Source organism: Rhinoderma darwinii, chromosome 7 (assembly GCF_050947455.1).
Source record: "Rhinoderma darwinii isolate aRhiDar2 chromosome 7, aRhiDar2.hap1, whole genome shotgun sequence".
Taxonomy (NCBI): Eukaryota; Metazoa; Chordata; class Amphibia; order Anura; family Rhinodermatidae; genus Rhinoderma; species Rhinoderma darwinii.
Genome location: NC_134693.1, coordinates 134,597,216 through 134,623,446, shown reverse-complemented (window position 1 = coordinate 134,623,446; position 26,231 = coordinate 134,597,216). Strand labels below are relative to the sequence as shown.

Below are 26,231 nucleotides of genomic sequence, written 5' to 3'. Positions count from 1 at the left end.
ACGAGCATGTTACGTCCGTAATGGACGGAACGTATTTTGGCCGCAAGTCCCGGACCTAACACAGTGCAGGGAGCCGGGCTCCTAGCATCATAGTTATGTAGAATGCTAGGAGTCCCTGCCTCTCCGTGGAACTACTGTCCCGTACTGAAAACATGATTACAGTACGGGACAGTTGTCCTGCAGCGAGGCAGGGACTCCTAGCGTCGTACATAACTATGATGCTAGGAGCCCGGCTCCCTGCAGTGTGTTCGGTCCGGGACTTGCGGCCAAAATACGTTCCGTCCATTACGGACGTAATGACCTCGTGTGAACCCAGCCTTAGCGATCCGTCACAGCCTCCGTTTAGTGTATACGTCGGGAGCTTTTCCCGGCATGTGTGCTAAATGTAGGCCTAAAACGTGATGTGAATGGGGCCTAACATGTTTTATCCTCCAGAGCCGCTATTCTGGAGGCCCTCAGCCCATGAGATATGTGACATAAAGTAGAAGTCATGAAGGAGGGGAGGTATTGGCAGTGAGTTTTCTGGACTTCCGGTCACTAATCCTATTGAAGAAATGGAGTATGGCCTGTAGTAGGATGTGAGGAGTAACTGTATTCTCGTGTGGTTTCCGCAGGGTTGTGTCCAGTTGACGACATGGCACCTTTAGCTTTGTTAGGTCTTCCCCTGTTACGTCTATCTGCTCCACATCTGGGGAAGTATGGGCCGGCCATCGCAGCACACGCATGGTAAGTAATATACTGTCTATCAAGTTTCTCCAAGATACTTATATACAACATACATGATGGGCCTACAGTCTTTGTTGCTATGGGCAACAAGCGTAGAAATATGGCCACCTCCAGTGTGAACGGAGAAGCTGCAATTTTAAAGAGGTTCTCCGCTTTGAACTATCCCCACTTGCTAGAAGGTTTCCTTGACAATAAGTAGATCACAAAGGGTCTCCCTGCTGGGACCCCCTGCGATCGGCTGTAATCTGTACAGAAACCTGGCAGTAAGTGTTTAGTTTCTCTGCAGCGCCACCACAGGTGAAGTGAAGCATTACACTGTGCCCATACATACCAATGTGTTGTCTGTGTAATACAGGACAGGACAGGTCCTCCAGAGAGGGAGACACTCTTTATAACCGCTCTCCACTCTGCCCAAGAGACGAGGGTCCTGAACAGCGGATTCTAATAAAGCCTCATGCCCATGGCCTTAGACGTGTGCACGGTCCGTGATTATGGAACGGACGAACCGCCGACTGTCACCATCGTTTACGGGCCATGCTCACATTATAATGTATAGGGGTACGGTCTGCAGATAGGACATGTCCTATTTTTTCGGGGCATTTCTACGGCTTGGACACTTACCTGTGAATATATGGGCAGGTGTCCATGCACCATATAAATTAATGGATCTGTATTATGGCGGTGTGTGTGAAAATTCCCTAATAGGGTGTATTAAAATAAGTTTTCGAAACTGAAGAACTCCTTTAAGTAAATGATGTTACATTATTCGCAGGCAGCAGAGTAGATCCCACCGCCTGTCACCGACCGGAGATGAACTCTATGAGAAAACCACGGTGACGCGTGTCGAAAGAGACTCCGCAGAGATAATGTTCATTGAGCGCTATAGCTCCCTTGGATTCGTTATTAACGGAGACCAAATAGTGGGACCCTGCGCTGTGATACCCAGGAGCATCCTGCAATGGAACGTGAGTGTGGAGCCACAAAGACTGATATATCCGTGCACACGTTCCGTCTGTCTTTCTTTTATGTCATAAATATATCTTTATAGGGGTCGGAGATCTGTTTCATGTTCAAATCCCCTGCACACAGGCATAGTGTTGCATGATAAAATTCTGCCTGCCTGCAGACACCACTAGGGGGAGCTCATTGAACATGGATATACAGCTCTCATTTTAGTCTGTATACAGTAAACTCCCAATCGCCCCCTAGTGGTGGCTGAAGGTAGACAGAATTTAATCTGAGAGCACAGGGATTAGGGGTATTTTAAAAGTTGTTTTTTTTATAACTAAACAGGCCCCTTTAAATATTAGAATAAAATTGGGAGAAACTTTTAGAGTCAGGAGGTTCAGAAACAAACAGCTTTTGTTATTTTTGCCATGTAAAGAAAATAGATGTTGTATTTTATATTTCATGGTCTTCTTGTTCTGTGTCTAGGTGGGAACATTTAAGGACATCTCACTGGAGAGCTTATCCTTGTTTCATCTGCTGGTTCCCAAAATAGGTAATGGCAGTGTTAGTGATATTTGTATACGATTAGCGTTCCTCTTAAAATCACAAACTGCTAAACAGTCTAAAGTTAGCGCACATATCTGCTGTCTAGATATATAATAGACATAGAGTTACACTGTATGGCCAGAAGTATGTGGACACCTGATGGATGAGAGGGCTTGACTCACAGTTGGCGTTCCAATTCATCAGAGGTGTTGGATGGGGTAGAGGTCCGTCTCTGTGCAGCCACTCGAGTTCCTCACACCATGTCTTTATGGAGCTCGCTGTTTGCACTGGGGCACAGTCATGCTGGAACAGGAGAGGGCCAACCCCAAACTGTTACCGCAAAGTTGGAAGCTACAATGGTGTATAATGTCTTACTATGCTGTAGAATTAGAAGGGTTATCCCACCACAACAACTCCTATCCACAAGATAGTGATAAGTTGTTGTGGTGGGACAACCCCTTTAACCCTTCACTGGAAATAAAAGCCCAAACCCTAAAAAAACAACCATTACCATTACCCCTCCTTCACTAAATGTTAAAGTAGGTAATATGCATTTTGGCAGGTAGCGTTCTCCTGGCATCAGCCAGACCCAGATTCCTTCATCAGAATGCCAAATAGTGAGTTGTAATTTATTCCTCCAGAGAACACGCTGCTTCGTAGTCCAGTGGCGGCGTGCTTTACACCTCTCCAGCCGCCGCCTGACATTGTGCGTGGTCATCCTATGCTTGTGTGCAGTGACCATGGAAGCCCATATCGTGAAGCTCCGGACGCACAATTCTGGTGTGATGTCACTTCCAGAGGCAGTGTGGATCTCTGTAGTGAGTCATATAACAGGATAGCTTTTAATAATTTTATGCGCCACGCGCTTCGACACTCGTCACCCCGCTGTGAGTTTGTGTGGTCTACCGATTTGTGGCTGAGCTGTTGTTACTCCTGGACGCTTCCACTTCACTTGTAGTAGCACTTACAGGTGACCGGGCACATCTAGTAGATATTAGTAGCACTTACAGGTGACCGGGGCACATCTAGTAGATAATAGTAGCACTTACAGGTGACCGGGGCAGATCTAGTAGATAATAGTAGCACTTACAGGTGACCGGGGCAGATCTAGTAGATAATAGTAGCACTTACAGGTGACTGGTGCAGATTTAGTAGATAATAATACTACAGGTGATCTAGCAGATAATAGCACTTACAGATGACCACGGCAGATCTATCAGATAATAAAAGCACTTACAGGTGACTGTGGCAGATCTAGCAGATAACACAGGTGCCCAAGGCAAATCTAGTAGATAATAGCACTTACAGGTGACCGGGGCAGATCTAGCAGATAATAATAGCACTTACAAGCGACCGAGGCAGATCTAGCAGATAATAATAGCACTTACAGGTGACCATGGCTACTAATGTTGGTCTGTGGAGATTGCATGGCTGTGTGCTTGATTTTTTTTTGCAATTGGCGTGGCTGAAACACCTGAACTCAATAATTAGGGGGGGCGTCCACATACTCTTGACCATATAGTGTATCTGTTGTCATATTCATGGGCAATGTATAGGAACATGACTGAGAAAAAAAAGTTCTTAGAGTAATTATGGGCTGTTTTTTTTTTTGTTACTTTGTATCTGGTTTACATGAGGAGCCATATACAAATTTAGATCTATTGTGTATTTATAGTACATCCGTCTTTTGGCAAAAAATAGAAGTTGATCCCAATTCAGGAAACTTTTTTTGTAAAAGGATCAGATCCCATTTTTGGCAGAAAATATATAGATTTAACCCCAGTATATACGGCTGTGAGCGCGCCCTTATACTTCCTCTGCTGTTCACAAAAAAATCCTCTCCCGCCCAGATTCTTGCAAAAAGCTGTGTATACTATGCAGCAACGTTCCTTTCATACAGCATCCAATAATCCAGAAATTCCAATGGTCTGGCACTTGTTCCTACAAATACAGTGCAAGATCATCTGGAATCAAAAACAGCCAATTCTGAGTCTCCTTTGATTAAATCTAAATTACAGTCAAAGGGGTTGTCCCGGGCATGGGACCATATTTCATACTGATGACCTATAGGTCAGCAGTATATAATCAGTGGGGGGTCCAACACCGATCAGCTGCTCCGGATCTCCGTGCCGGAAGCAGATGGCTCCGGTCACAGTATAGTGGCAGCGCTGCAGTGTAGAGCCACCTGCTTCTGCCACGGACATCCAGTGCCTGGAGGCAGCCAGAGTAGCTGATCGGTGTGGGGCCCAGGTGTCGGACCTCCACCGATCATATACTGATGACCTATTCTGCGGATAGGTCATCAGTATGAAACAAAAAAACAAACACTTTTAGATGAACATGCACATAAATCACGTCCTGATAATGGTGGATTAATGGAATTTTACTTTTAGAGGCATTCTCTTCTGCACAGAGACTTATTGGTGCCACATATGCCCACCTTTTTCTATGCGTCCATTGTATATTTAACCCTCTTCATTTTCTATGGCAGAAATCCTGGTGCTGGGAACGGGAAACCGTGTGGAGAGACTAGATCCCGCCATCGCCAGGTTTTTGAGAAAGAAAGGAATGGCCATAGAGGTTCAAGACACAGTGAGTGATTAAAACAGACTGATGATAAATATGTACCCCCTTGTAGAGCCAGCATGAAATCTAGACCCGTATAGTAGTGGACCCCAAATTGGATTTAAAGAAACATCGCAGTAAAAACTCTAGAAATCAGCTTTGTTCTGTTGTGTGAAAGGGTTGTATAGCATTAGAAAAACACGGCTGCTTTCTTCCAAAAACAGCGCCACACCTGTCCATGGGTTGTCCGGCATTGCAGCTCCTCTCCTGAATGGAACGGAGCTGTAATACCACACTCAACCCACGGACAGGTGTGGCGCTGTTTTTTGAAAAAAAGAACCCATCTTTTTCTATTCCTGTTAACCCTCCACTTCTTCCTTTTAAGGACGTACTGTCCATAGAATCAGAGATTGGGTACAAGTTGTGCTAAGCACACATTGTCTTTAGGACGTTTTTCCTGTTTTTTTAACTGACCACACAATTGCTCAGGTAGGCGTCCGTTTTATGGATCCATGTCATATGGATTCTGTAATATGGCACCTATAAAAATCTACGGGTTCATATGGTCTCTGATTGCATTTTTTTTTCCCCTTTATAGATTCATACATAATCCATAAGGGAATAGAAAATAAATAAATCATGGCAGGTTTATGCCATACAGGTTCTGGGGAGAGGGATAAGTGACTGCCAGACACCCTCTGATGATGGAACAAAACATTGTCCATGAAAAAATCCAACATGAAACTTCCTTCCGAGAGCAGATTTTGGGGTACAGTCACCTCACCCATCTTATCAGCTGATCGGCACTGACGTTTGTTTGTGTATGGCTAGCTTTGCTCCATCCGTCGTCTTTTATTCAGAACATTAAAGAGAGATGGGGCTAGTACGATCCCCCCTGTGTAGGGAATATTGCTCTAGTCCAGGGGTCAGAAACCATCGGCACTCTAGCTGTTGTAAAACTACAATTCCCAGCATGCCCTGACAGCCATTGGCTGGAAAAATAAAGCCTTTGGCTGTCAATGCATACTGGGAGTTGTAGTTTCACAACAGCTGGAGTGGTGAAGGTTGCTGATCCCTGCATCTCTACAGTAGGGAATATGAGGCTCATGAAGGGGTACAGTCCCTCCCCAATATTGAACAACCCCCTTTGCTTTGTTCTCCCTTGCACCATCTACATTCCTGTTCTTTATTCTCCACAGCCCAATGCTTGTGCAACATTTAATTTCCTGACCAGTGAGCGACGAGTCACCGCAGCCGCGTTAATCCCAGTATCGGAGTAGACGACGATTGATTTATTTATTAAAATCTGGACGTGGAGCAGAGGACGCCCCCAGCTGGTCAAAAGGTTAATAGCAGAAGACTGATCAGGATGATGTTGGTTTATAGATTTTCCTCTGTTCTATTAAAGAGAAGAACTCGGCCATCAGTCTCACTTCTGTATGATTCAATAGAGAAACGCAGAAGATTTTAGATTTTTATTGTAAAACCCCAGGCGTAGTAGTGAGAACCATGAACAGTTTATTTCCCAATTACCCAGACTCCCACGTTATGAAGACTGGCCAATGAGAACAAGGCAGCTGGTGGTGGTGGTGTGATCTCCTCGCAGACGACATGCAATGCAGGCAGAGGCGACATTCTGTGCTGTGGACGGCGGCCGATGATGTTTAGCAACGTTAAAAAAGCCTCTTTTCGTATCTGGAAGAAAATGGAAAAATCAGACACGTTTACAACAGTCTGCTGACTGGTTCACTTTAAGGGTATGTTCACACGCTGAGAGGCAGTTACGTGTGAAAAGACAGACTGTTAACAGCTGCCTCGTTTCACACGTAAAAGCTCCTCCTCGTAATTTACGAGGCGTCTGAGACGCTCGTAAACCTTGAGCCGTGCTTCATTGATTTCAATGAAGAACAGCTCAAATTACGTGGCAAAGAAGTGCCCTGCACTTCTTTGCCGAGGCAGTAAATTTACGGGTCGTCGTTTGACAGCTGTCAAACGACGACTCGTAAATAACAGGTCGTCTGCACAGTACGTCGGCAAACCCATTCAAATGAATGGGCAGATGTTTGCCGACGTATTGTAGCCATATTTTCAGACGTAAAACGAGGCATAATACGCCTCGTATACGTCTGAAATTTGGCCGTGTGAACATACCCTAAGGCTGGGTTCACACGACCTATTTTCAGGCGTAAACGAGGTGTATTATGCCTCGATTTACGCCTGAAAATACGGCTCCAATACGTCGGCAAACATCTGCCCATTCATTTCAATGGGTTTGCCGACGTACTGTGCAGACGACCTGTCATTTACGCGTCGTCGTTTGACAGCTGTCAAACGACGACGCGTAAAAATGACTGCCTCGTCAAAGAAGTGCAGGGCACTTATATACATTATGTGCGGGGCGCTTCTCTACATTATGTGCGGGGCGCTTCTCTACATTATGTGCGGGGCGCTTCTCTACATTATGTGCGGGGCGCTTCTCTACATTATGTGCGGGGCGCTTCTCTACATTATGTGCGGGGCGCTTCTCTACATTATGTGCGGGGCGCTTCTCTACATTATGTGCGGGGCGCTTCTCTACATTATGTGCGGGGCGCTTCTCTACATTATGTGCGGGGCGCTTCTCTACATTATGTGCGGGGCGCTTCTCTACATTATGTGCGGGGCGCTTCTCTACATTATGTGCGGGGCGCTTCTTTGAAATGTAATTAGAGCCGTTTTTCATTGAATTCAATGTAGAACAGCTCAAGATTAAGGGCGTCAATGATGCCTCGCAAAATGTGAGGAGGCGCTTTTACGTCTAAAACGACGGAGCTGTTTTCTCCTGAAAACAGTCTGTAATTTCAGACGTAAAAGCCACTTATCGTGTGCACATACCCTAAAGGGGGTATTCCAGGCAAAACTGATACTTATGTTTACGGCAAGGTGTGAGGCGGTGGTGCATGACACGGCCTTTCTCTTTGAATCCGTGTCATGCTCCACCCCTTCAAGCCTTAGGCATAACAGTGAGTTTTGTCGAGAATGTACTTAGAGCTCTATGGTCTTATACTACAATCAGATGTCCACACAATCTGCACTCGGCCTGGATTATTGCAAGGTATGTGCGGGTATATATTGCATTGGACAATGTCATTTTTAGGCCCTTAAGTTCTAGGGAACCTCTGCCATTTGGAAAGCAGCCTGGAGTTATATTTATAGTTGGGAAGGAATAAAGTGTCAGATTATAGAGAACAGAACTCTCCATCTCCGCAGCGCGCACAACCCGTGATGAGACTTACGTGTGAAGACCATGGACGCCTCCCTCCACCTGCGCAGACATTGTTCTTTTCTCAAACTTGAGCTCACCGGAATACATCATCGCCCTGTAACAAAGCAGAAGCTTAAAAACGTTACATGTCACCCTACATGTGACCGCACCCAACAGCCTTCACCACGATTGAGCTCAGTTCCCCTCCCCCATGCCTTATCTCGACCGTTTTGAAGCAGGGGACAATGTTCTCAGATGTCCCATTCAGTGCATTTGACCCAAATGGCAGGTTCCCTTTAAGACAAATGTCACTTACCTGACTTGTGTTAAACTCTTTGCACCTATATCCTGGCAGGAGTGCTGGATTCCAGCAATCAAATATGGGATAAACTTGTGAATGGATCCTTTGTCCTGTACGGCACCGGACACACCTTGGGCTACTTTAATCTTATCCGCTTCGCTGAAAATAAAAAACAAAAAAACTTCAATGGAGGATCCAGTCCACAAGATAGAGACCAGGGCGCCATATTGCAAAATATAATTTACCTGAAATATCTCTTTTGGCTGCTCACGTTCTTATCCATGGCATCCAGGGAGCCCATACCGCGATATTTCTTTAGCCGTATGCCGTCCGAGAAGAAATATTCACCTGGCGCTTCGGAGGTTGCGGCCAACAAAGATCCCATCATTACTGCAAACAAATCAAAAGAGGAATTGGGGTTAAGGTCCTGGAAATGTCCTCTATTCCAGCCACAACCAATATTATCAACTCCCATCCCATCAACTCCCATCATGCCTCAGGATACAGCAACAACTTCACATAGAAACCATAAATGGAAAAGCTTTTTCCTGCGCTCATCATCGCCCCCATAAACTTTGTATTAGCTGCCAAGGAGAGCGGGGGAAGGGAAGTGACAACTGCTCGGAGCACAAAACGTGGTTCCCATGTACAATTAGTGATGAAACAGACAGGAGTTAGGTTTTTCTGTAATTATTTGTCACCTATCCACAGAAAAAGGGAATATCTGATCGGTCAGGGTCCGACCGCTGGGACCCCCCCACCGATCACGAGCTTACCTTGCCGTTCCTGGGAGCCCCCTATGAACAAATCGGTAGTGCGCGTGCTCAGCCACGGCTCCATTAATTTCCATAGAGCGGCCGAGCACCATCTTCGACAGCTCCATAGAAATGAATGGAGCGGGGGCTGAGCACGTGCACTACGACACCATTCCTATAGGGCTCCCAGAAACGGCATGGAAAGCTTGCGATCGGTGGGGTGCCCTCCTCCAATCAGATAATTTATACCCTTTTCTTTGGCTAGGTGATAAATTATTACGGGATAACCCCTTTAATGTTACTAGTACACAAATCTCCCCCAAAGCATTATGTAGATAAACATTTATTTACCTGTGGAGGCACCAAGGGACAGAGCCTTCGCAATGTGTCCAACTGTCTGAATTCCACCGTCGGCAATTACCGGCACCCCAAACCTTCTCGCGTATTCAGAAACTTTATACACAGCCGTGGCCTGAGGCCTCCCACACGCCAGGACTGCAGTAACAACACAAGAAGTCATGAATGTATGAGTCCTCAGTGTATTTGGAAATCATTTTGAGCTTCAGACATGGATTGATGAAGGTGGAAGGCACAGCTGACATGGCCACCTCCATCACATGTGACAGATGTAGCAGAACAGTAGAGATCCCTTACAAAACAGCCACCGGTATCAATTGGTTTGTATGGGTGTTCTTAGGGCGCATATACTCATATCAACCAAGATCCATAGAGGTAGGTACGTCCTTTTTGTGTGTAGGAAAGGCAGCGTTAGCCTCAATATAGGAAAGGATTCTTTACAGTCACAGCAGTAAAATTTGGCATTTCCTACCACAAGAGGCCATCATAGCAAATTAAAGGCTGGACCGTTATCTCGGACGTTTTGTTTTCTCCCAGCATATGTAAAATTATCCTCTAATGGGAATGGAGTCCTTTGCTGAACCACCTCACCCCCTACCACAGATTCCTGATGGTTACTAAGAAGGTTGCCCCACCATCCCTATTGTGGTCTAACAAACCCCCATGCACAATCTTGGGGTGGGGGGGGGGGGGGGTTGTTTGCCTTGATGGGAACAGTTGTTTTTGCGCACAAAACACCTTGGGGGTCGCGGTTCAGGCCACGAAATGGCAACCTCCAGTGCGTTCCACTATATTGACATGAACACATGCAAGGTTAGTAATCCAAGTGCAGAGACACTGATGGATGACAAAGAAAAATAAACGATGGAAAACATTTTTGGGGGAATTTTGTGCTCTTTTAAAAGCAAACTGGCATAATACAAGGCAGTGGTCCATTTCCCAAAACATGGACGCCAGTGTCAGGCAGGCAGATTAGAGGTGGCCTCGTTTGGTATAAAACGCCATGCGGTCTTATTGGCAACACTGGAACCACATGGCGCCAGCGATATCCACACAAATAATATTTCCCCTCCCCTCCCCCTCATTAATAGACCAGCCCATCACGTCCCACTGACAACAGATGTACAGGGGGGCCGACCAGAAATTCCCAAGTCATTGTGCCAGGGAGTTAGGAGGGTGCAAACACTTCCCCAAAAAGCAGGGTTCAGAGGGCCTCCCTGCCCTTGTATGGCCAACATCGTACACCATTTTACAAATTGCATAAATCTACATAAAAAGTCTGACGAAGCTTTTAAAAAACTTTTGGCATGTCATAGTGACATGTCAGAAGTTTTGATCGGTGGTGGCCCGAGCACTGAGATCCCAACCTGATCGACTTTCTATTGAGTCCATACACCGCTCGCTTGGCTTTCCAAGGAAAGCCAATTAGAAACTAAGTGGCACAGCGCTCCCCCGAGCGATTCTGCCGCTACATTTAAGCAATTAGTGGGTGTCTCAGTGCTCGGACCCCCTCAGATCAAAACTTCTGACATGTCAAAAGTTTTTTTTTTAAAGTTCAGTTACCCTTTAAGTATCTCTGTTAATATATTAATTATACTGATCCCGAGTTACAATCTGTATTATACTCCAGAGCTGCACTCTCTTCTGCTGGTGGAGTCACTGTATACATACATGACATTACTTATCCTGAGGTACAGCCTGTACTATACTCCAAAGCTGCACTCACTATTCTGCTTGTGGAGTCACGGCTACAGCCTGTATTATACTCCAGAGCTGCATTCATAATTCTGCACAGAACTTGCTCTAGGAATGTGTATTCTTTACACCAGATGCTGTACAATAGGTTTTTCTTAGATCAGACTAACTGCATTATAGGCGCTAAGCTGTTGGGGGGGGGGTCTGATGAGAATCTTGCTTTCCAAGAACATCAGCAAAATTGTGAATGCAGCTCTGGAGTATAACAGAGGCTGTAGTTCAAAATCAGTACAAGACCAAGTAATAAGTGATTAAAGGGACTGAACTTTTTATGCATCGTTAGCTCTATAAAATGGTGTTCAAGATAGTCGTGTGCTTTAAGCTGCTGTCTTGAGTTATATTGGACAGATTGGTTGCTGTGGTCATGCTTTCTGACAGCCTCATATAAAAGTCTAGTTGTTAGGCAGTGTATCCTAGCAACAAGGTCATCCTAAAAATAAACTTTATTTAACTCACAGCTGAATTGGCACTGTGCTGACAAGAGAAGGGGAGTAGCACCTTGGCAGCATTATTCCCATTCCCCATCTAGATGGAGAACCTCTTGGCACAGCGGCAGAGCTATGGAGGGCCTTCAAGCGACAAAGAAGCCAGTGACATCATTCATTATTGAACATAAGAGCTCCTCTGAGGATTTTGGGGGAGTGGGAGGTGATTTTTAAATTGAGCGCAATAATCGATCAAATATTGTAGGAACCCTGCTTTCTCAATAAATGACCCCCACCCTCAAAACATTCAACCAGTCCCCCAAAGCCGCAAATCCCCAAGTGCATCTACAACTACTAATCAGTCAAGCAGGGCGCTGCCTTTGGGCTCAGGCCAGACAAACCTGTGACTTACTATAGGAGCCTGTCACACTAGAGGGGCATTTGGGGCTGTGAGACTTTAGGTCTGGAGGGATCGCTGGAGCAGCTAAATAGGGAAGATAAATAAAATAAATTCATTCAGCAGCAGAGACCCCGCGGCGGCAGCGAACACAGCAACACGGCACACAAATGATCTTGTCCCCACTGGTTAGGTGTCTGGCACGGCGGCCATCACTTTTAGACACAGCAACAGTTGCACCCCATATAGGTCCCCAGAACAGTCAAAGGAGACACCATTGCCAAAATATTATTTTAGCTTATATAATACAACGGTGTTACTAGCGCATGGTATTTTTAACTCAATCATTTTAGCAATTTATCCTGTATTAGGGTTTGTTTACTTTTTGACGGCAGTCCCCAATAGATCTTCCCTGCCCCTCCTTTCACTGTAGGAGATCGTTGCTTTACAGGCAATTAAACTTGAGATTAGTAGTGACATTACACCTACTTATCCCTTATAACCCCACCTCTTCACTGTGACATTACTAGTCCTCCCCAGATAAACCTGCCTCTTCACTTTAAAATCGCCAGCTCTCCCTAGAGAACCTGCTCTGGCAATGTGTAGTTGATAACTAGAAAAAGATGCAGCCTTACTTCGTGACATCACTAGCACATGCAAAATAATCCCTCCCCTTTTCATAATGACATCACTTGCCCTCCCCAAATAAACTCCCTCCTCACTAGGACATCATTAGTCCTCCCAGATAATCCTTCCCCCTCAGTGACATCACCAACACTCCCTAGATAAACCTGCCTGCTCATTATGACATCATTAGTCCTCCCAGATAATCCTTCCCCCTCAGTGACATCGCCAACACTCCCTAGATAAAGCTGCATCCCCACTTTGTGACATCACAAGCCCTCCCAAAGTAGCCTCTCCCCTTCATAGTGACATCACTTGCCCGTCCCAGATAAACCAGCTTTCTTATTCTTCTCTGTGTTGATTCTCCACCATATGCAGAATTCAGAGTTAATAGAGGGGGGGTCCTCTGTTCAGGATCCTCATCACTTGGTCAGAGTGGAGGATGGTTACATAGAGCGCCTCTCACTCTGGAGGACCTGTCCTGTATTCCACAGACAACCCATTGATTTGAATGGGCACCGTGTAATGCTTCATTTCCCCTCTGGTGGCGCTGCAGATAAATTGAACACTTACTGCCAGGTTTCCCCCACAGATTAGAGCCGATCACTGGGGGTCCTAGGAGGGGAGCACATTGACATCAGCTTAATGTCAAAGGACCCGTCTAACAAGTAGAGATTATATAGAGCCTAGAACCTCTTTAATTTCACTATTTTTTCCGTCTTTTTTGACCAGTCAGCTATGCAGCTATTTGGCCACTTAATGTCAGTACATGTGGAAAAGTTAGGGGAACATGAAAAGAGCCGTGGTCTCTGATATTATTTTTACATGAATGCAGAATTCCCCCCCAACACATCAAAAAAAGGAGTGGGATCTCTGCAATCAAACAGTCATCCAACGTAGCCTTTTTTTCAGAACATCAAAACCCCTCCGTACCCTCCGCAAATAGAACATGCACTAAAAAATAGATTTAATGGACCGGAGACGCAGACATTTCAGATATTGTTTGTTCTTTTACCTTCTTGTGTTATGCAAATGGATCCACTTCCCATTCCCACCCTCAATGCGTCAGCCCCAGCGTCAATCAAGTTCTTGGCCTGCGCAGCAGTGACCACTGGAAATAAAAGAGAACAAATTAGATATTTCTTTTTTACACCAATCCATTACATTAGGCTAAAAACACCACTATTGTGCCTGGCAGTTATTCCATGTTGTACCACTAGGGGGCAGTATTGGGTTATATGGCATAATACACATCAGTTTTTGACTTGCAGTGACCGCTTTGTGTTCTTCATCTTACATGTGACTCAAAAGGAAAGTAATAGGATAGTGAATTATAAAGATAGCCCTAAGCCAGCGTTACGGGGGGGGGGGGGGGGGGGGGCAGACACTTGTCACTGACTGTCAAGCCGCTTCAGCGTTACATTCTGCGTGTTGTGTTACTTGATGTGTCACTGGCTATTTATATAAGATACAGAAACCTCATATGCAATGCACCGGCTTCAGTGGTTTGTAGCTTCCACTACTAAAAAATTTTTCGGGGACCCTATTAACCCCTTAGTGACCAGCCCATTTTAGGCCTTAATGACCAAGCTATTTTATTCGTTTTTCTATAGTCGCATTCAAAGAGCTATAACGTTTTTATTTTTTCGTCTACATAGCTGTATGAGGACTTGTTTTTTGCGGGATTAGTTGTGCTTTTTAATGGCACCATTTTTGGGTACATATAATTTTTATATTAACTTTTATTAACCTTTTTGGGGGGGATTATAAAAAAAAACTGAAATTCCACCATTGTTCTATGCGTTTTTAAATTGACGCCGTTCACGGTGCGACGTAAATAACATGTTACCTTTATTCTATGGGTCGGTACGATCACGGCGATACCACATATGTAGAGGTTTTTTTATGTTTTACGACTTTTGCACAATAAAAACACTTTTGAACTAAAATTATTTGTTTTTGCATCGTCGCTTTCCAAGAGCCGTAATTTTTTTATTTTTCCATCAATGTAGTGATTTTTTGGGCTTGTTTTCTGCGGGACAAGACGTAGTTTTGAATGGTACTGTTTTGGGGTACATGGGACTTATTGATTCATTTTTATTATGACTTTTTTGGGGGGCAATGGAAAAAAATTGCAATTTCGCCATAGTTTTTGGCGTTTTTTTTTTACGGTGTTCACTTTGCGGTTTAAATTACATATTAACTTTATTAATGGAGTCATTACGGTCGCGGCGATACCACATATGTGTACTTTTTTTTTTTTTTTTTTACACTTTTACTAAATAAAACCACTTTTTATGGAAAAAAAATGGTTTTATTTATTTTTTTACTGTACTTTTTATTAATAATCTTTATTTCACTTTGATGACTGATTTTATTAGTCCCACTAGGGGACTTTACTGTGCGATGTTCCGATCGCTGCTATAATGCTCTGGTATACTTCGTATACCAGAGCATTATTGCCTGTCAGTGTAAATCTGACAGGCAATCTGTTAGGACGTGCCTCCGGCGCGTCCTAACAGGCATATGTCCAGGGCAGACCTGGGGGCTTTTATCAGTCCCCCGGCTGCCATGACACCCCATCGGAGACCCGCGATTGCATTCGCGGGCCGCCGATGGGTGAGAGAGGGAGCGCACTCCCTCTGTAAACAAAGTTAAATGCCGCGGTCGCTATTGACGGCGGCATTTAACGGGTTAAACGGCCGCGATCGAAGTAAACTTCGATCGCGGGCGTTGGAGCAGGAGCTCAGCTGTCATCAGACAGCAGAGCCCCGGCTCCAGCCTGCACGGGAGACCCGTGCAGGACTTAGACTAGGCTGACGTGAAAAGGCGTCAGCCTAGCCTAAAGCCCAGTAGTGAATGACGTTAAAAGGCGTATTAGTGGTCACTAAGGGGTTAACAAGCTGCGCCCCACTTTATCGTACGAATTTTAAAGGGACGGAATAAACTCTCATTATTAGTCCCCAGACTCCATAAATCTGCACGCAGCCCAACTGAAAATGCACCAAGAAAACAACGACCTGAATATTTACCATTTCCAGCGATCACTTGGAGATCTACATACTTCTCTTTTATATACTTGATCATATTTATCTGAAATATGGAGTTTCCTTGAGAGGAATCCTAAAATGCAGAAGAAAAATTCAGGTCAATGAAAAAAAAAAATAAAATAAAATAAAATTCTTCTCCCGAAACCTTTATAGGCCAGATCTGTTGCTACTTGGAAACAGTCAACAAGCAGGCTGGCTTCTGCTGACAGATCTTGCAGCTTGTGTGAATACCCAGTGTAGATCAGCTTATTAACAGATATTTATCTTAGACTATTGGGATGTTAAATATCGGAGAGGGAGGATCTGAGTGATTTCTACTCACAGCAGGACATTATCCTCTACTTTGTACGCGTCCCACGTTGCGGCAGCTGCGTGCAAATGAAACCACGCCCACGCGCTGGCCAATAACCACACGATTTTGCTAGTAAAACTGGTATTATTGCCAAAATTGTGCGTCCATTGGCCACAGCGCGTGGGTGTGGTTTTGTTCGCATGCGGTCACCACAACGTGGGTTGTGTACCCTAATAGAGGCACAGAAGGGTGCCTCTGCACTATACTTTTAAGCCACGGTATTTGCCTCGCGACAAAACCGCACACAGTTTTAACGTGAATTGACGCAGTTTTTGGCAGCGCAGCCTGTAGAGGTGAAGCACATGCTTTGAGCCACAAGGCCAAAAACCGCGTCAATTTGCTGTAAATCAGCGTGTGCGGACGCATCGTGTAACGGGCACACTAGGGATAGAAGCAGCTTGTTGACTGTTTCCAGATGTCAAAATGAATCCTTAAAAATAATTTAAGTAAAAAAACAGCAATAATTTAAGAAAATAAATCTAAATATATGATTGTACAGAGATGCGGACTTTACATCTACTGACTATATAGCCAATGTTGATGGGCTTGATTCGGGACAGACATTGATGACACTTAATAGGATAATCCACCAATGTCCAATTGGTGGGGGTCCAACCTCTACTATGTAGTGACCGCTACAAAAGATCTTTGCATCTAGTCAGCTCCGCTTGGCTTTTTCTGGGTGCTCATGTCATCGACCATTAACTAAAAATGTGCGGACTAATGTGGCCTCAAAAAAGGGGCGAGCAGGAGACCAAGCGGCACAAGGTAAAAAAAATAAAAAAAAATCTCAAGCCGCACCAAAACCACAGCATCCACTCCGGCCTGTAGAAGAAGATCCAGGCGATATTTATCATCCTCGTGGGTTCCTATGGCAGCGCCGCAGAGCAGCTGTTTCTTGGAATCCTTAGAAGCCAGTGGGTAATCCCGGTTCTTTTTCAAGTCGGTCCGTGCGATGATGGACACAAGCTCGAAGTTCTCATTAACGATCGGTAATTTGCCTAAAACGAAGCATAAACCATATCAGGAAAATCAGCGGCTGGCGAGGAGGTCACGACTGATGAATAGACCCGCAAACCAACGTACCTTTTTTACTTCTCTGAAGAATTTCGTTTGCTTCTTTCAGTGTAACGCCGGCCGGGGCAACGACGAGATCTTCTCGTTTGGTCATGATCTAATTATAAGAGCAAATATTAAAAAAAAAAAAAAAAAAATCTAGGTGACCCACCCCCAACCTCAAAAAACAAACCAAAAAAACCAAACAAATCCTGCCATTATGGCGTTTAGCCCCCCCCCCCACGTAATGCAAATGACAGCACCCAACACTCGCCTCACTCAGCGGCACGTCGTTGTCTTCAGTTTTAAGGAAGTCGATATCCCTGGATGATATAATTCCCACCAGTTTGCTCCCCATCTTCCCGTTGTCTGTGATGGGAATCCCACAGAAGCCATGACGAGCCTTCGCCTCAAACACGTCTTGTACCCGGTGCGTGGGGCTCATTACTACAGGATCGGTGATGAATCCCTGCTCGTATTTCTGAGGAAGGGAAAAGGGAAGAGATCATCTACCTGAATCATTTCTGATCTCTCGGAGGAGCATATAAAGAAGGAGCGGAGGGACTGACTCACTTTTACTTTGCGGACTTCGTTAGCTTGGAATTCAGGTGTGCAGTTGTGATGCATGATACCGATGCCACCGGTCAGCTAAAAAAAAAAAACACGGAAAGGAAAAAAAAAAAGTATTTTTTAGAATGTTTTAAACAATTTATAAAAAAAAACAAAAAAAAAAACCCCCCTGTAAAGTCGAACATTTCTCTTACCGCCATAGCGATCGCCATGTTTGCTTCTGTTACAGTATCCATTGGGGATGAAACTAGTGGTGTTTTTAGGGTTATTTTCTTAGTAAGGGCAGAGGTGAGGTCCTAATAGAACAAAAGAAGAAAAATGGATTACACAGCAAGAAGTATTACCCGCCTGCACACCTGGCAGGACCCCGGACATTACTCAGAACTCCCACTGAAATGTTGGCACGGTGTCGTCTGACCATTTTATACGAGGAACGGGAAATATTGCTCACATTGACATTTAAATCTAAAGCGTGTTGGGACCCACATCTATCAGACATTTATGACATATCCCATGGATACGCCATAAATGTTTCCGTCAGAAATAACCCTTTAATTTTTAAATGAATCCAAAATTTTGTGCGGATACATTTTTTTTATATTAATATCTTAATAGGGGGTTGGAGCTTCTCTTGCTCCAAATCCCATGTCCCGTCAACAAATATGACAACATTTCGGCTGCCTGAAGCCACCACTAGGGGGAGCTCACTGTACACAGCTCCCGCTTAAAGGGGTTTTCCCATCAGGGATATTTATTACATATCCACAGGATGTGTCATAAATGTCAGATGCGGGTCCCACACCTATCTCTAGAACGGGGCCCTCTAAACCCTGTTCTACCTTTATCTGCTCCCGCCGCCTTCCGGCCACTTCCTGACTATATGTCCGGGAGTTACAAAAACGGCGTAGCTCACTGAGGTACGCTGTTTTCGTAACTTCCATAGTAGTGATTGGCAGTTACGGAAGCAGCGTAGCATGTGAGCTACGCTGTTTCCTTCTTCATGGTCAGAAATCACACGAGTCAGCTGGAGCACAGAGAGGTATAACGGGGTTTAGGGGGCCCCGTTCTAGAGATACGTGCGGGTCACATATGTGGGACACGCATCTATCTGACATTTATGACATATCCTGTGGATATGTCATAAATGTCCCTGATGGAAAAACCCCTTTGACTCAATAATATATCAGTATGCAGTACGCTCCCCCTAGTGGCGGCTGCAGGCAGCTAGAATTTTATCTAACTAAATGTTCAACAAACTTCTGACATGTTATAGTGACATGTCAGAACTTTTGATTGGTGGGGGTCCGAGCACTGAGACCCCCACCAATCGCTAAAACAAAGCGGCATAAGTGCTCGTGTGAGCACTGAGCCGCTTTGTTTCTGTTCGGCTTTTTCCGGAAATCAATTTAGCGGTGTACAGACTCAAGTTTTCCGGAAACAGCCGAACAAAAACAAAGCAGCTCAGAGCTCACACGAGGGCTTCTGCAGCTTCTTTTTAGCGATTGGTGGGGGTCCCTGTGCTCAGACCCCACCAACCAAATCTTCTGACATGTAACTACTGCACTGTGTTCGGTCAGGGACCTACAGCCAAAATGCGTTCCGTCCATTACGGACGTAATGTGCTCGTGTGAATCCAGCCTTATTGCCCAGGAGCCCAAACCTTTTATCAGCCTGCCCCTGCCAAGCACAATCACTTTTTGTGATGCGACAATTGCTTGAAGGAAAATTGCCTATATAGCTTTATTCAGTCATAGCCATTGGTTCCAAAACAGGCAATTACCACTTTAGAAGGGACATGGACCTGACTGTGCTCAACTATTAAAAATTCTCCAAAAATGTTTTAGAATATAATCATTTAATGGGTAACTAAACGTTGAACAACCTTTTGACATGTCATAGTGACATGTCAGAAGTTTTGGTTGGTGGGGGTCCGAGCACTGAGACCCCCACCAATCGCTAAAACGAAGCGGCAGAAGCGCTCGTGTGAACGCTGACCGCTTTGTTTCTGTTCGGCTTTTTCCGGAAAGCCGATGTAGGGGAGTACGGGCTCATAGACTTTCTATTGAGTCAGTACTCCGCTACATTGATTTCAGGAAAAAGCCGAACAGACACTAAGCGGTTGAGCGCTCACACGAGCGCTTCTGACGCTTCATTTTAGCAATTGGTGGGGGTCTCAGGACTCGGACCCCCACCAATCAAAACTTCTGACATGTCAGAAGTTTGTTGAACATTTAGTTACCCTTTAACTCAGGGTGAAAATCGGATCAATAGAAGTGCTCTGCTGGTTCAGCCCCAATTATTAACTTTTAGGGAAACCCTCGACTGTAATGCAAACATGGTGTCATCAGTGAACTATGTCCTCCCAGGCTCTAGAAGTCAAGGATTTAGGACAGTTACTCACCACTTGATCGGATGTGAAGTCTATGTACCCGGGAAGAATAAGAAAGTCGCTGTTAAGAAAGAAAACCAACAACCGTTAGTCAGCCACCAAATATCTAGGACCCTGGTCTTGTCCTCGTGTGAATTCTTAATTATATCTATCTGGATGACTAACGGGGCTGTCATTACGGTCTCGCAGGGACGGTCACCTAACTTTCCTAAAACACCTGGATAGCAAATCTATTATTATGACCTATTGTCTCTCTGCAAATATTTTTGGGATTCCAGTAACCTGTGTGATACAACACAATTGTTGGCAAAAACTATATGAAAGGGAGATGGACTATAATGACGGTCGTATGAACAAGCCTTTCAAGGGGCTGTATGATATAGAAAACATGCCTGTATTCTTACAGAAACAGCGCCACTCTGGTCTATAGGCTGTGTGGGGTATTGCAGCTCAGCCCCATTTAAGTGAATGGAAGAAAGCAGCCATGTTTTCCTTATCTCATACAACCTGTATAATAAGCTACATCTCCAGTCTCCTATGGCTGCCATAGGCCCCATGAATATAAACGTAGATTTTGTACGTAATTACAGTCCCATTCATTTCTGCGGCCGACGGACCCCGGGAAGGAGTCCATGCCGTAGAAATCTTCTGTAAAAGACAGGACATGTCCTATTTTTTATTTTACGGACCGTGCTCCTATACTTTATAATACGACCACGACTCGTAAATGCGGACAGCTGTCCGTGGCCGGCTGTGCCCGTAATCACGGAGCGTGATTACTGGCACGGTCGAGTGCATGGGGCCTAATTCAGAATATTTTCATTCAGGATCCTAGAAAAGCTGGGTAACTACCCATGTGGGATATGTAAAGGCGGCCATATTAGCAGTCTTCACAGAGGGCAACTCAGCGACATGTTTATTTTTTTTACTGGCCTGGTTACCGATAGCAACCAATAAGCTTTAATTTCTTAAACTGCTGTGGAAAAATGAAAGCGGATCTCTGATTGGTTGCCACGGGCCTCCTTTATCAAAACCATTTAATAAAAAACCTGGCCTTGCTACCCATAGCAACCAATAAGAGCTCAGCTTTCATTTTTCCACAGCAGTTTAAGAAATTAAAGCTCAACTCTGATTGGTTGCTATGGGCAGCAAGGCCAAATGTTCTAGAAGATAAACACAGGGTATGGGGAGGACATGGACAACGTCTGATAAGGACAGACCCATGGAAAAAAAACAACAAGACTCAAACATGTTACGTAATGGTGCGCGTGTCTATTTTCTGCAACGTAAAAGGATGAAACCCGATAGAACAAAATGTATTACTTCATTACTACATGAGTCACTACACACTTCTCCTGAAATACTTTGTGCTGCTGATGGACTTTTCCTTCCACTAACGGTTTGTGCTCTTCCAAATCATAACACTGCACAACTCTTCACTAATGAATTGATCGGTTCCTGCCCCCCACAAGAAGAGTACACATTCCTCCTGAAACACTCTGTGCTGCAGGTGGCCCTTCTCTCACTACCTGTGACCTTGCACTTGCCTTTATTCTCCTCCTCACACATGTCCCTGTCACATGCCGTCATGAGGTAACAGATCACGATCTCCAATTAAATCAGCTCATTAATCGTGAAATACTCTGTGCTGCTGGGACCACCGCTCTCAGTTTGTGTCCTTCCACTTGACTTTAAAAACTTTTCCTTACATCAGAACACAGGCCCGATCACAAGCAGCTGATATGACTAATATAATGATAAGAGGGGACAGGTCACTGCCTCCTATTAGAGCAGCATGCTCTCATCCTGAAATACTCTGTGCTGCAACAACATGGTTAAAAAAAAAGGTAAAGACTAGAGCGGTGTAGGTAAATTCCTTATCACTGTAAACAGCACTTACACCTAAAAATTGTCGTTCTCATCTGTCACATTAGAGGACCTGTCACCTCTCCGGTGAGGTCTATTTTAGTAAATAATTTTATTCCCCATGAAACCATTCTGGAACGTTCTCTCTTTTAACTCTGCATTATACCATGCCCTCTGTTACTCCTCCTAGAAATGTATGAATAAATTAACTTTGGTGTGTCCTGACCATGTCCAATCAGTGCTGACACAGTGCTACTTTGAAGGGACACACCCCTCTGACAAAGGGAATGGTAACACCCAGTTGTCAACTTATTCATACATTTCTAGGAGGAATAACAGAGGGACGACAATACAGAATTCTAAGAAAATACGTTCCAGAATTGTAATTTCATGGGGAATACAAGTATTTACTAAAATAGATATGTCAGAAGAGGAGACTGATCCGCTTTAAAAATTCTATAAAGTTGTCTCTGGGAAAGCTGGGTGACCTTCAATAGTCCTGAATGGCAAACCGGTCTAGGCAGCAATATGGGAGTAGAGTCGGGGAAAGCTGGATAGGTGTTTTAACGTCACAGAAAATAAAAATTTGAGGTCTTGAATTTGCCATAGACACACAGAATTATCGTTTGTATTGGCAGAATGACCCGTTCATCCATGGTCAGCGCGGGAATGGTCCGGGTGGTCAGACCTGCTGCCTGTCTCAATACCCAGTGCCCCAACCTCCTCCATGAAATCAGAGTTAGGAGGAAGAAAGACAAAAAAAAAACATGAGGCGGATATTGTCACGAGGCCCCACATGACCCTAAACCTAAACTAACCAGTTATCCCCAGCTAAAGCCACCACCACCAACCTATAGCGGAACCAATGTACGTTATCCAGGGGTCACTACCCAACTATAATGCAGAGAAATATGGCACAACAAACATAGAACAAGAAGTCCCAGAGCGGGTCAGGACATTCTCAATATTGCAATAGAACCACATGAATAGCCGGGGCACGCCGAGTCAGCTGTTGGAATTACTGAAACTGGCAGCGCCTCTTGGTTTTCTAGAACTTTCTGTTCAACTGGGAGGGCATGCTGGGTCTTATAGGATCATCGCAAAGGCTGGCAGGGCACATAGGCTGCTCTGGTACCATCATAAAACATAGCAGTACATGTGGAGCTTTCTAGAAGCTTCTCATAGGTTTAGAAGAAATCATGCTGTGACTTATAGTACCCCAACAAAGCCTGGCAAGGCCTGCTGCATTTTATAATACCAAGACAGTAGTAGGCAGAGCGGGACGGGTTTTGTAGCGCCATCACATTAGCTGAAAGAGCATTCTGGGCTTTAGGGCACAATGTGCTTTATAGTACCCTGCCAGCAGATGGCATGCACGTAGAACACCCTACACAATACCTGGCAGAGCATGGCATACACCCTACACAGTACCTGGCAGAGCATGGCATACACCCTACACAGTACAGGGCAGAGCATGGCATACACCAGACACAGTACCCGGCAGAGCATGGCATACACCCTACACAGTACCTGGCATAGCATGGCACACACGCTACACAGTACCTGGCAGAGCATGGCATACACCCTACACAGTACCTGGCAGAGCATGGCATACACCCTACACAGTACCTGGCAGAGCATGGCATACACCCTACACAGTACCCGGCAGAGCATGACATACACCCTACACAGTACCTGGCATAGCATGGCATACACCCTACATAGTACCTGGCATAGCATGGCATACACAGTACCTGGCAAAGCATGGCATACACCCTACACAGTACCTGGCATAGCATGGCATACACCCTACACAGTACCTGGCAGAGCATGGCATACACCCTACACAGTACCCGGCAGAGCATGGCATACACCCTACACAGTACCTGGCATAGCATGGCATACACCCTACACAGTACCTGGCAGAGCATGGCATACACCCTACACAGTACCTGACATAGCATGGCATACACCCTACACAGTACCTGGCATAGCATGGCATACACCCTACACAGTACCCGGCAGAGCATGGCATACACCCTACACAGTACCCGGCAGAGCATGGCATACACCCTACACAGTACCCGGCCGAGTATGGCATACACCCTACACAGTACCTGGCAGAGCATGGCAAACACCCTACACAGTACCCGGCCGAGCATGGCATACACCCTACACAGTACCCGGCCGAGCATGGCATACACCCTACACAGTACCTGGCAGAGCATGGCATACACCCTACACAGTACCCGGCAGAGCATGGCATACACCCTACCCAGTAGCTGGCAGAGCATGGCATACACCCTACACAGTAGCTGGCAGAGCATGGCATACACCCTACCCAGTAGCTGGCAGAGCATGGCATACACCCTACACAGTACCCGGCAGAGCATGGCATACACCCTACACAGTACCTGGCAGAGCATGGCAAACCTTACAGTACGGCCATTAAACCTGGCAAGGTCATCCAGTCTTCTAGTAATAGAACTCGGCAGAGGATGTTGAGTTTTATAGTTTCATCACAAAGAATGGCATATTGTGAGTTAAAGTATAATAGCGGAGCATGCTGGGTCTTGTAGTACTACCAGGAATGCTATGAGAGTACTCTGGGCCCTATAGAATTATCATGGAAGATAGCAGGGCATGCTGGCTTTTCTAGTACTACCGGGAAGGCTATGCTGGTACTGTGGGCACTACAGTATTACGAGGGAGGATGGCAGGGCATACTGGGTGTTGTGGTACTACCAGGAAGGCTATGCTGGTACTCGGGGCACTATAACATTACATAGGAGGATGGCAGGGCATCCTGGGTCTTGTGGTACTACGAGGAAGTCTATGCGGGTACTCTGGGCACTACAGTATTACCAGGGAGGCTGGCAGAACATGCTGGGTCTTGTGGTACTACCAGGAAGGCTATAGAGGCACCATAACATTACATAGGAGGCTGGCAGGGCATCCTGGGTCTTGTGGTACTACCAGGAAGGCTATGCGGGTACTCTGGGGACTATAACATTACATAGGCGGCTGGCAGGGCATGTGGGTCTTGTGGTACTACCAGGAAGGCTATGCGGATACTCGGGGCACTATGACATTACATAGGAGGCTGGCATGGCATCCTGGGTCTTGTGGTACTACCAGGAAGGCTATGCGGGTACTCTGGGGACTATAACATTACATAGGCGGCTGGCAGGGCATGTGGGTCTTGTGGTACTACCAGGAAGGCTATGCGGATACTCGGGGCACTATGACATTACATAGGAGGCTGGCATGGCATCCTGGGTCTTGTGGTACTATCAGGAAGGCTATGAGGGTACTCTGGGCACTACAGTACTATCAGAGAGGCTGGCAGAGCATCCTGGGTAATATCTGATCCTATTCCTGCCGTTACTACATGATACCACACAATGGCTTCAGACAGGGAGAGCAGCGGGTGACATTGCGGGCGAGTACAAGGGTCGCCACCACCAATACTCACTTATATGTGAGGCCATCCCCAGCCCCAAAGAGCTGCTGGCCAGTGAGGCCATCGTCCGGGACATAGGAGGTGCCCCCGCTGATCAGGTAATCCGCCATGCAGACAGCACGAGGTCGTTCCTTCCCCTGCCCGGCCTTCTAGACAAGAGGCCAACCAGCCCGGCGCTAGCAGTCTATGAAGAGCTCGGAGCGCCACCTACTGACTTCAGCGCCGCCACACGTGTAACCGGGGACTGAATACAAAGTAACAAACTGCTCTCCTGTGGAACACCGTCTGTGATCGCACCAAACCAGCCCAGCAGTCCCGTGCAACAGCCCCACGTCCCAAACCTAATCCCAGGCTGCTATAAATACTTATCATTGCGTGCCGTCATTTCTATGTTCTATCTGCTCCCGAGAAAGCTGGGTGACAGCCAATATAGCTGCCATTACATTTATTGTGCCTCTGCTCTTTTAACGTAGGCTACTGAACCGGTCAGATCAGCAATTCTTAGAAACTAATGGTGAAATAAGTACACGGTGGTCTAGCCAGAAACAGCTGTAGATCATCCATAAAAGGCCCTGATAAAGCTGTCAGCAGCCCTCTTGGTCAGTCACTAGTGCAGATCTTGCTCCACTGCCTGATGGGCTTCTTTGACACAGGACAAGTCTACCAGCATCACACAAGACATCTTAGAACTTCTGATTGGTTGCCAGGAATCACTAAAGAGTAGCCTCATTCATACACACCTGCACTAGTTCATCTCTATTAAAGCATCCCTTACTAGTTCACAGGGAGTTTTTTTGGTTGCAGCAACCACAGCAAAAATTGAAATCAATGGGGGACAGAGA

At 45.6% G+C, this 26,231-nt stretch overlaps 2 protein-coding genes across 4 annotated transcripts in view; one reads left to right on the top strand and one right to left on the bottom strand.

Moving 5' to 3' along the window:
• Positions 1-6,206, top strand: part of NDUFAF3 (NADH:ubiquinone oxidoreductase complex assembly factor 3) — a 31,342-nt gene extending 25,136 nt beyond the window's left edge. For both annotated transcript variants that reach the window (XM_075831738.1, XM_075831737.1), the window contains exons 2-6: positions 615-726; positions 1,499-1,691; positions 2,161-2,227; positions 4,712-4,812; positions 5,985-6,206. In XM_075831738.1, coding sequence (XP_075687853.1) covers positions 635-726; positions 1,499-1,691; positions 2,161-2,227; positions 4,712-4,812; positions 5,985-6,065 — 534 coding nt within the window. In that variant the 5' untranslated portion in view covers positions 615-634 and the 3' untranslated portion in view covers positions 6,066-6,206. The remainder of the gene's footprint in view (positions 1-614; positions 727-1,498; positions 1,692-2,160; positions 2,228-4,711; positions 4,813-5,984) is intronic.
• Positions 6,207-6,246: 40 nt separating this feature from the next.
• Positions 6,247-25,575, bottom strand: IMPDH2 (inosine monophosphate dehydrogenase 2). Of its 2 annotated transcripts, none has more exons than XM_075831735.1 (14): positions 25,402-25,575; positions 20,073-20,121; positions 17,866-17,967; positions 17,675-17,749; positions 17,376-17,582; positions 17,132-17,219; positions 16,847-17,046; positions 15,676-15,766; positions 13,659-13,754; positions 9,437-9,580; positions 8,576-8,720; positions 8,346-8,489; positions 8,061-8,144; positions 6,247-6,480 (listed from the first exon to the last, which is right to left on the bottom strand). In XM_075831735.1, exons 1-14 carry the CDS (start codon positions 25,497-25,499, stop codon positions 6,459-6,461), a joined length of 1,545 nt encoding a protein of 514 aa, XP_075687850.1. In that variant the 5' UTR covers positions 25,500-25,575; the 3' UTR covers positions 6,247-6,458. The 2 variants fall into 2 exon arrangements, with proteins under 2 accessions (XP_075687850.1, XP_075687851.1); XM_075831736.1 differs by lacking the exon at positions 25,402-25,575 and adding an exon at positions 20,913-20,963.
• Positions 25,576-26,231: the final 656 nt, after the last annotated feature.

What these genes read in the sequence shown, in the direction of transcription:
- IMPDH2 (XM_075831735.1), bottom strand. Translation starts at nt 25,499, where the DNA reads ATGGCGGATTACCTGATCAGCGGGGGCACCTCCTATGTCCCGGACGAT. An exon ending in CCAAGTGATCGCTGGAAATG is followed by an intron (nt 13,755 to 15,675) that starts GTAAATATTCAG and finishes TTTTATTTCCAG; the next exon opens with TGGTCACTGCTGCGCAGGCC. An exon ending in CATTTGCATAACACAAGAAG is followed by an intron (nt 9,581 to 13,658) that starts GTAAAAGAACAA and finishes TTGTTACTGCAG; the next exon opens with TCCTGGCGTGTGGGAGGCCT.